The 10,363-nt window shown below is 35.0% G+C and overlaps 2 protein-coding genes across 2 annotated transcripts; both read right to left on the reverse strand.

Moving 5' to 3' along the window:
- Positions 1 to 2,765: 2,765 nt before the first annotated feature.
- Positions 2,766 to 3,208, reverse strand: LOC139854785 (blue copper protein-like). Its single transcript, XM_071844068.1, has 2 exons — positions 3,058 to 3,208; positions 2,766 to 2,977 (listed from the first exon to the last, which is right to left on the reverse strand). Exons 1-2 carry the CDS (start codon positions 3,206 to 3,208, stop codon positions 2,766 to 2,768), a joined length of 363 nt encoding a protein of 120 aa, XP_071700169.1.
- A 967-nt stretch (positions 3,209 to 4,175) lies between these two features.
- Positions 4,176 to 8,757, reverse strand: LOC139852824 (5-methyltetrahydropteroyltriglutamate--homocysteine methyltransferase). Its single transcript, XM_071842162.1, has 11 exons — positions 8,600 to 8,757; positions 7,225 to 7,578; positions 7,022 to 7,109; positions 6,797 to 6,924; positions 6,285 to 6,676; positions 6,021 to 6,184; positions 5,815 to 5,895; positions 5,549 to 5,715; positions 5,354 to 5,459; positions 5,009 to 5,259; positions 4,176 to 4,923 (listed from the first exon to the last, which is right to left on the reverse strand). The coding sequence occupies exons 2-11, from the start codon at positions 7,572 to 7,574 to the stop codon at positions 4,353 to 4,355; spliced, it is 2,298 nt and encodes a 765-aa protein (XP_071698263.1). The 5' UTR covers positions 7,575 to 7,578; positions 8,600 to 8,757; the 3' UTR covers positions 4,176 to 4,352.
- Positions 8,758 to 10,363: the final 1,606 nt, after the last annotated feature.

The following is a 10,363-nucleotide window of genomic DNA, read 5'->3' on the forward strand; positions in this document are numbered from 1 at the left end:
TAATAATAATAATATAAATACATATATAGAATGATAGAGAGAAACGAATTTTGAGTGGGATAGGGTAAAAACTCTTACCCAAAAAAAATGATAGAGAGAAACGAATTTTGTGAATGAATGAACACAGCAAACCGATCGAATTTAAGGACATATCTCTCACCTAACCCCCCATGCACTTGCATGAGAATTGTGTAGAGAGCTCATGCGAGTGCATGAGACACAATTCCATCCCACCTTCGCAATTCCTATGGTTACCTGAAATATTATAAATATATATTTAATATATAATATATTAAATCTTTAGAATTAATTAAATATTATATTATATTCTCGTGCATAGTTGATTTGTAATTTTAGCACATATGAATTGTACGTTGACGCTCGACTTACGTACCGGTTCTGGTTTTTCGAACGTCCTTTCGTACGCTTAGAAAACTTGTACTTTACGTTTCGCGACACGTACCTTTAACAATAACTAGACTTAAATTAAAGAAAAACTATCCCACTCAAAGTGTAACTTATTCATTTGAGTGTTTTGATCATTTGCTTCTTTAAATCAACGTCTCGTTATATATACATATACATATATATACATAATAGTGTTATTTTAAATAAACGATTTATAGTTAAATTAATATTAAATCTTATTACATTGCAAAATATGTATATATACTTTTATTTTGAAATATAAATATTTATGACTCATTTTTGTTAAAAGGTTAAAATAATGGAAATCGTTATATCATAAAACATTTTAGAAAAGTAAAAATTATATATATATATGCAATAGATTTCAAATGTTTAAATTACAGTTTGTTGATGAAGCGTGGGATAAAGTCCAAAGGTTTAATAGACATATGGAATCATCTTAATGTAAAATGTCGATTTATTTAACTTGTCGATATCTATAGTCTAAGTTATCTATATTCCATAATTTCACTTTCGCATTAAATAATATGAAAGCTAATAATTACCGTATCAAAAGTCACAAGTAAATTATTGTAAAGCATACTTTGAAAATTAAGCAGGAATCTCCACTATCTTTTGTCTAGTTCTCACTAATTGACACTTTGTTCTTACATGTAGATCACTTTACCATTTATTCCGAATATCATTAAAAAGAATAGATTTCTCAAATCATAGTGGACCTCATAACAGAGACCTGTAATCATATCACAATGTGTCAGATAACTTAATCATTTGATATTATCTTATAATTCTAGCGATAAATATATTGAACAAACATGTTCATGTAAAGTATTATTCATTTAAATACTTTGTTAACATTTCAGGTTATAATATGTACACATATATATAATCATATCCATTTAATTAATGGTTCGTGAATCGTCAGAACTTGGTCGAGGTTAAATGAATGTATGAATATAGTTTAAAATTCTTGAGATTCAACTTGACAAACTTTGCTTATCGTGTCAGAATAATATAAAGATAAAGTTTAAATTTGGTCGAAAATTTCCGGGTCGTCACAGATTTCCCATTCAAGAGGGTTTCAAAACTAAAATGGGCCAGAAACTCTAATTGGGCCAGACCATTATGGTGTGTTTGATATGAACAATCAGGCCCTAAATGGGCTGGACCTGGGCTCAGACGAAAGAGACGTGGGTGACCCTAGCCCAGAAAAATTTGATTGTCTAGCTTATACCGCGGTTGCTCGTTTTCGGGTTAAAAAGAAAAAAGTCCCTCCTTTGATCAAAAGTCATTTTATTAAATATGTGCGGGGTAGGTGTAATATGAAATGTAACCGTCTTCGAGACAATTTTCGGTGGCACGAAAGATACTTTATCGAGAATGTGATGAATGACTCGGATGAGGATATTGGTTGCTGCTCATGCTGCTCTTCTTATGCGTCATCAGACTCGGAAACATAGTTTTGCTTTTGTCGATCGAGAGGTGTCACCGCTAACGTCCTCGTGATTGTGCGTCTTATATAGTTTCGAGCTTAGTGTGTGTGGGTGCGTCTTATTTATGCGGTTGCTTGTTGTTGTGTGTTTTGTCAAGCTCCTGGCTAGTTTTTATTTCGTGTATTGTTTCCTTTTATTAATAAAATTTACTTGCCTTTTAAAAAAAAATATGCAAAATAATTAGATACAACTATTATTATCATTAAGAATCAATTATCAACTATGATATTAACGAGACCTAGACCGGCCCGCGCGTTGCGGCGAGACCTTCCGGGTTGCACATTCATAGTTAACGTAGCGTTATGTATTTACAGAGGCTAAAACGACTCATGTGTTAAGCCATGTTTTAGATGTAGGTGTGTTTAGTGTTTTTAAAAAAATGACCGTTTTGCGTATAGTCAGTTGCGTTGTTTTCGTAAAATTATTCCAAGTTGAACGGTGGTGTCGGGAAAATTTAACATTCTGCTAGCGGAAAGATACAGCCCGCTAAAAAATTTGGTGAAGTTTGATTAAGGATTTTTAATAAAATAATAATTTGACGGTTTATGCCCTTGATAAAGTTGTAGCTTGAATGATAGTTAAGGGGGACTGGTTTGTAAATTTAGTGTGAGCTGACGTTTTCATCTTGAATGAACGACCAAAAATTGCACCTCAAATAGTTTGTATCTAATATAATCTAATATAATCTAATATAATATAATATAATATAATATATATCTAATATAAAATAATAATAATAATAATAACAAAACGTACTTAATTATTATTTGAAAGCAATTGATCAAGGACAATTAAAAGTTGAAATTCAAGAAAATTTAGCACACAATGTTTCGTAACTTTGTGTTATGAATATGTAACATTGATAGCGAGCTTTTGTTTATCTTCGGCACAATGGTCCCCTACACCACAAATAAACCACATTTGGCCCGGAACCATTAACCCTATCATGTCATGACCGGACGTGTACGCTTCACTTGGCGGTGGGATTATGCAATCAGCATACGAAGTAGCATTCACTATGAACACGTTATGTGCACCTTTTGGGTAGTTGAAAGCTGTTACATAAGAATCAAAAAATGTGTTAGCATTAAAACATAGAATTGTTTACAAAAGCAAATGGATAGAAAACGTTTACTTAGCATGTCTCCAGCTTTAAAAACTTTGTTTTTAGCCCAAGCTTGATAATCATAACGGTTGGTCCAACCGCTATCATCTCCCACGGCATAGTTTGTTGCTGTCACGTTAGCTGGAAGTAGCGCCACAACCAAAATCGCTAAAGCAACCATAATGTGATTGAAGATCGACATTAATGAGTTGGATCAATTAGCTTAAAGTAAGTACTCAATATTCTTCGAGTTTGGTTCAAGGATATGCATGAAGACTTCCATTTATATAAACATTTTTCTTTCTTGTTTGAAACCAAGAAGAAGAAAACAAGGCAAAAAAAAATTATACTAGCCAGATTCGGCAAGAACAAGGATTGTTATTTAAATCTACTATTTGACTTCACTATATAATATTTGATTCATGATTGATAGGCTTTGACCCATGGTTGCAAAAATCAGAAAAAAATCGGCGAGAACTCGGAAACTCAATCTTGGCGAGAACTCGTTTGTGAATCGGCAAAAAATCGGTCAACGCGTAATTTATCGGTCAATGACCAATTTCTCGGAAAAATCAGTCAACTTCTCATAAAAATCGGTCAAATCTCGGAAATTATCTCAAAAGTCTAATATTTATACATATATTTATTCAAAAATATATATTTATATTAAAAGTCAACTAAAGTCAACCACCGAGTCCTCCCCAGTTCGCCGAGAACTCCTAAAAATTGTTCCGCCGAGAACTCCTAAAAATTATTCCGCCGAGAACTCCCTGAGTTCCGAGTTTTTCTACCTTGCTTTGACCAAATGATCAATGACATTTTACACACCAAACATAGCATTAAAATGTTGTACTTTACAAAATCATACAGATCTTCAATTGCGTGTATACAAAATTTATTGATACAAGGGGCACTCTTCATTTCACAACCAAAATTATCACATACGTATCATTTGGGTTTTTCTTTAATATAATTTGCCGTTCAAAAAAAAAAAAATTAAAAAAAATAACACATACGTTGTATTAATATTCAATATCCAAAAACATTGAACGGATGTGTTTCTTTGTGTTTTTTTTTTCTTTGCAAACTAGGAAAATTACTTCTCTAGAATTTGATTCATTTGAAGGGTATGCAAAAGCCCTCAAGTAGTAGATTACATTCCAACAATAACAAACAAAAAAGCGTCAAAAACAAGATTAAACATAATACCATCCTGAAGAAGATGGAACCAAATACAAAACCTAATCAAACAGTTATTTCATCATTATAACATAAAATTATCTCCTCATCATCCCCTCCACCGTTGACCGGTTGACTCATAGTCTTCACTTAGCACTGGAAAGAGCGGCACGGAGCTTCTTGGCGGCTGTAACCATGTTTTCAAGAGCGGGCTTGACCTCATTGTACTTTCGGGTCTTGAGCCCACAATCAGGGTTGACCCACAAAATATTGGTCTCCAAAACTGCAAGCATCTTGTTGATTCTATCATGGATCTCCTCCATGGATGGTATTCTTGGAGAGTGGATATCATAAACACCAGGCCCGATTCCAGCACCATACTTGACTCCCTCACGGAAAACAGACAATAGCTTCTCGTCGGATCGGGAGTTCTCAATGGTGATGACATCAGCGTCCATGTTGATGATAGAGTGGATGATGTCATTGAAGTTGGAATAGCACATGTGGGTGTGGATTTGGGTGGTGTCCTGGACACCAACATTGGTGATTCTGAAAGAGTGTACAGCCCAGTCCAAGTAGAACGCGTGCTCGGTTTTCCTTAACGGTAATCCTTCTCTCAAAGCGGCCTCGTCGATTTGGATAACGGTGATTCCGGCCTTTTCAAGATCCTCAACTTCATCCTTGATTGCCAAAGCAATTTGGTAGCAAGTTTCAAATCTGATATGGGAAGGTTAAATTAGTCATTTTTCGAAACGTTTTTTCAACATGTATTAAAAGTGATCAATGATTTAAGTGATTATACCTAGGTTGGTCATTACGGACAAAGGACCAGTTGAGAATGGTGACTGGACCAGTGAGCATACCCTTCATTGGGCGCTTGGTCATTTCTTGAGCCATGGTGGACCAGAAGACAGTCATGGCCTTGGGTCTGCTGACATCACCATAGATGATTGGTGGCTTCACACATCGAGAACCGTAAGATTGAACCCATCCGTTGGCAGTGAAGGCAAAACCAGACAATTGCTCACCAAAGTACTCAACCATATCGTTTCTCTTCCAAAAAAAAAAAAAAAAAAAAAAAAAACCTATTAGACTTGAATTTTTTTATTTAATTTGGTAAATAATAGTATGGTGCATAGGCGAGTACCTCTGGTTCACCATGAACTAGGACATCAATGTCAAGTTCTTCTTGAAGTTGGACAACTTTAAAAATTTCCTCCTTGATGGCCTTAACGTACTCTTCCTCAGAGATCCTATATAAAGATAAACTTGTGAGAACGAAAGCTCATGACTATATAAAAATTAAAAATACATATGTTTATTTATTTTCAAAATAACTAACTTTTTAGCCTTGTATTCACGACGAACTCTCCTGAGCTCGATGGTTTGTGGGAAAGAACCAATGGTGGTGGTCGGGAGGATTGGAAGGTTAAGCTTCTTCTGTTGGGCGTCCAACCTGGCGCTCACATTGGTTGCACGACGGTGGTCAGAACCTCTCAAAGCAGCAGCCTGAAAAATCAATAAAAGCAGACTTTTAATCAGTAAATGCAAAAAAGGTCGGTCTTTTTACAAACCTAAAAACCAAAAAATTGAACTCAAGTGACTCACAGCCTTCTGGACTGATTCATTGTTCACTCTTGGGGAACACTTCCTCGATGCCTGAGCAGCAGCATTGGCAGCAAAAAATGCCTGTAAATAAATAGTCCCAAAATCAATTGTTACCCTTGTGATTTTGTTTAAAAACAAATCTATATCTATATATACTATATACTATATACTATATATACAAACAGAAACATAAATTTACTCTTTACCTCATCCTTTTGACCAGCAAGAGCCTTGGCCAAAGCACCAACTTCAACGACCTTTTGGGCAGCAAATGCGAGCCACGATTTGATCTCATCGTCCAACTTGGTCTCGTTCACAAGATCCACAGCTGTGTGTTGGAGTGATGAAGACGTAGACACAACAAGCTTGTCTGCAAAAGTCACATATATATCATAAATAACTAAACTAATTGTAGCAACAAAAATACACTAGTTTAATTAATTAAAAGTTCTAAATATTATAATAAATACCTTTGCCAACAATGGCCTCGAGGGACTCAAGAACAGCAAAGGATCCAGCAAGGTCATTAGCCCAAATGTTCCTACCATCAACAACACCAGCGAACAGGTATTTGCCAGCTGGGAAGCTGGTCTTGATTAAATCAAGAGTCTGCTCACCGCGAACCAAATCAAAAGTGTAACCGCTAACTCCGGGAAGGGTGGTAAGGGTTTGGAATGCATTGGCGGGAATATCAGCAAAGTAGGTGGCAACAAGAACATTAAGACCAGAGCAAGCTGGTTCAAGTGCAGCGTAAGCCTTGGTGAAAGCTTGCAATTGGTGGGATTCAAGATCCTTCACAAGTGTTGCCTCATCGAATTGGATCCATGTTGCACCAGCTTCCTTCAACTCGGCAATAACTTCCCTGCAACATTATTAGTTCTTTGTTATTTTTTAATAAAAGACTATATATCACTGCTAAATTCAATATGAACAAAACAATATTTTGAAACAAAAATGATAGAATGACAAAAAAGATTCATACTTGTAGATGGGAAGAATCTTGTCAAGAAGAGATAGAAGATCAAATGTCTTCTCAACACCCTTTGCAGGCTTAGATAGCAGCAAGTAGCTGACTGGGCCAACAAATACCGGGACGGTATCAACTCCAAGCTGCAGTACCAAAAAAAATTAACAATCAACGATCCAACATAACACGTTTATACCACATATATCCAATTCTATAAACAAACATATCAAAAACACATACAGCTTTAGCCTCCTTGTACTCATTCACAGCCTTGTGTGAAGCATACGAGAAGGTAACTTCAGGGCCCAACTCTGGGACAATGAAATGGCTGCAAACAAAAGAAACACAACAGTTGTTACACATCAACCCAATTAAATTACATGTTATTAACACAACATTATACATTTAAAACGTTGAGATTTATAAGCAAGTAATGAACTTACTAGTTGGTATCGAACCACTTGGTCATTTCCATAGCAGGGACAGACGCATTTCCTCTGGCCATTGAAAAGTAAGTGTCGAAACCGATTTCACCACCGTTCCAGTTGTACCTTGGTGGGACCGCACCGAGCATGGTGGTGGTGTCAAGAACTTGATCGTAGTACGAAAAAGTGTTGCTGGGAATGTACTTGATGCCAGCATCAGCCATCTGTTTCCAGATAGATGATCTAAGATCAGCAGCAACAGTCTGCAAATCCTCAGCACTGCTCTTACCATCCCAGAATGATTCGAGAGCGAATTTCAACTCTCTTTTGGGTCCCATACGAGGGTAACCGACAATGTGAGATGCCATTGATCTGCTCAACCACAACTCAAATGATTTAATTAACTTGATCCTAAACTGTATACATATAAATTTGATCAATTTGGATTATAACAACACATATGATATGATATGCCATTTGATCTTAAACTGTATAAATCTAAATAATTGATTGATTTGGATTATAGCAAGTTGATCACAAAGATGTTGATCTAGTACAGATCAAATTAAGAAACTGAATTAGGTGAGGTAAATATGAAAAAATATAAATAAATAAAAATAATAATTAACAATTGATGGTGGATTTCATAATTAAGAGCAATTCAACTACCTACCAAGTTATCTGTATTTGTTTATTTACCAACCCTAGTTGCTTGCAACACAAATAGTCAATACGACAACAGAAATAGTCATATACGACGGATCAATTCAAGCGAACAATTTGACTATTGTCGCTTTGAATAACACCTAACTTCAATTTCACTAAATCGACCTCAACAACCATACACAGATATATACAAGTATATATACCTAATTGATAGTTTCACTTTAGAAATCTGAAGCACGTGGCAATTTCTTTTTTTAACAGTGAAGCAGAGACTGAGTGATCCAAATAAAATCATTCGATTTCGATTTAAGAAAAAAAAAAAGTTGGATCTAAAACTAAAATCCTAGATCCAAGAGTAGATCTACGGTTCACAAAACCCTAGCAAAACCAGATCTTATCCTAGGGTTTATAATAATTATCATTATCAAATAACACTAAATTATGCATTATTTATTAAAAATGTGATAAAACAATAAAACCAAATTTTTATTTTACAATTTTCACTGAATTATTATACTCAGACACTAGTTGAGTCAGCTACGGAAATGCAGTGGGCCCTACCAAGCATTAATACGTGAAAGCACACATTCCTATACGTGAACATATTTACAGATTAGATCCAAGTGTAATTAATTTTAATAGATTCAGATCAAGTGACTATATTAATGCGATGAAGTTGTAACGGAAACGGATGTGAAGGTGTAAATCAGTTAAGTGACGTGCGTACCTGGGAGGTGGGTAAAAATACGGAAGATCCGATGGAAAACGGGTCGGGTTGTTTCCGGTAAAGATAGATGGTTAGATAAAGAGTGGAGAGGAGATAGAAATGGTTGACACGAATTGGAATGAAGGGGGGAGAGGATTACTTATAGAGAAGAGTGGGTGGGTGAGATGTGACTACTTAGATCCGATCAACAATCTCATCTTGGTGTGCTATCTTGATTACTTATCGATTTTTTATTCCCGAAAAATAAAAAATATATAAAAAAAATTAAATAATTTTGCTGATAACATCCAAGTTAGCAGGGCGGATTTGAGGGTGTGCAACACGTGCGCTTGCACAGGGCTCATAATCCCAAAAAGCCCATAATCCAAAAAATATATAGTACTAATGAAAAACTTAACATAATTATTGTATATACAAAAGGCCTATTTTTTTGTAGATTGAACAGGGCTCATATGAAAAATTGAAATCGACGGGACGCCCCTTTAGCGCAAAACGTACATGACGATTAGTACCGAGTAATTAATTTTATTACGATAATTATCAAAACTTACAATATCTTAAAACGTATTAACAACAATTTTTAAAGTTGTTGTTAGCTAAATCCATAATTAAAAAGTAACTCATTCAAACATTTATGCTTTGTTAGTAGTTTTATTTTGTTGGTACTTTTATTTTTGAGATAGATTAAAGAAAGTGAATCACCTTTCGGAAAGTTTCAGCGAAGATGACAATCAAAACAAGTCTCATGATAGCATTAAACCCATTGAATTAAAGATTGATGGTAAGGTTTTCGTGTTTAATTTCCCTTCTTGGGTGAGAGATCATAAGCTAGTATTTAGCTTTAATAAGAATCGGTATTGTTGGAGCTTGATAAAAGAGGATGATAAGCTTCCTGTTGAAGTTGAGGTTGTCGGATGTTCCAACGATGTTGAGGCAAAGATTTGTGTCGGTTCTTCTTCAGTTTGTAATGCTCGATCATCAAAAAACGAGAATAGTATGAAATGTCCCGTTCATATCGATTTATAAACGTTCCATATTAATTGATTTCGTTGCGAGGTTTTGACCTCTATATGAGACGTTTTTCAAAGACTGCATTCGATTTTAAAACAAACCATAACCTTTATTTTATCGATAAAGGTTTAAAAATATTATGACGATTATCAAATAATGATAATCTAAAATATATCGTTTTCACACGATTATTACATAATGGTTTACAATAATATTACACATCAATTTAAGTCTTCGAATGCAGTTTTTAAACAATATTATACAAGCATGCTGACTCCAACTCTTGTCCATAAATTAGCATGCAACAGCGGAAGCTCTTAATAATCACCTGAGAATAAACATGTTTTAAACGTCAACAAAAATGTTGGTGAGTTATAGGTTTAACCTATATATTTATCAAATCATAATAATAGACCACAAGATTTCATATTTCCATTTCTCATAAACAACATGCAATCTGCATAAAAATCATTCATATGATGAACACCTGGTAACCGACCTTAACAGGATGCATATAGAATATCCCCATCATTCTGGGACTCTCATCGGACATGATAAATCGAAGTACTAAAGCATCCGTAACTCGGATGAGGCTTGTTGGGCCAAATAGATCTATCTTTAGGATTCGCGTCAATTGGTGGCAATTATAATAAACACCAATTCTTAGGCTACCAAGCTAAAAAGGGGCATATTCGGTTCGATAATTCAACATAGAATGTAATTTTGATCACTTGTGTCTATTTGGTAAAACAT

Source organism: Rutidosis leptorrhynchoides, chromosome 6 (genome assembly GCF_046630445.1).
Source record: "Rutidosis leptorrhynchoides isolate AG116_Rl617_1_P2 chromosome 6, CSIRO_AGI_Rlap_v1, whole genome shotgun sequence".
Lineage (NCBI taxonomy): Eukaryota > Viridiplantae > Streptophyta > Magnoliopsida > Asterales > Asteraceae > Rutidosis > Rutidosis leptorrhynchoides.

Excerpts from the sequence above, each read along its gene's own strand:
- LOC139852824 (XM_071842162.1), bottom strand. The coding sequence starts at position 7,574 with ATGGCATCTCACATTGTCGGTTACCCTCGTATGGGACCCAAAAGAGAG. Across the intron at positions 5,716-5,814 it reads ATGAATCAGTCCAGAAGGCT|GCTGCTGCTTTGAGAGGTTC; the intron begins GTGAGTCACTTG and ends TTGATTTTTCAG. Across the intron at positions 4,924-5,008 it reads GTCCGTAATGACCAACCTAG|ATTTGAAACTTGCTACCAAA; the intron begins GTATAATCACTT and ends TTCCCATATCAG.
- LOC139854785 (XM_071844068.1), bottom strand. The coding sequence starts at position 3,208 with ATGGTTGCTTTAGCGATTTTGGTTGTGGCGCTACTTCCAGCTAACGTG. Across the intron at positions 2,978-3,057 it reads TAAAGCTGGAGACATGCTAA|CTTTCAACTACCCAAAAGGT; the intron begins GTAAACGTTTTC and ends CTTATGTAACAG.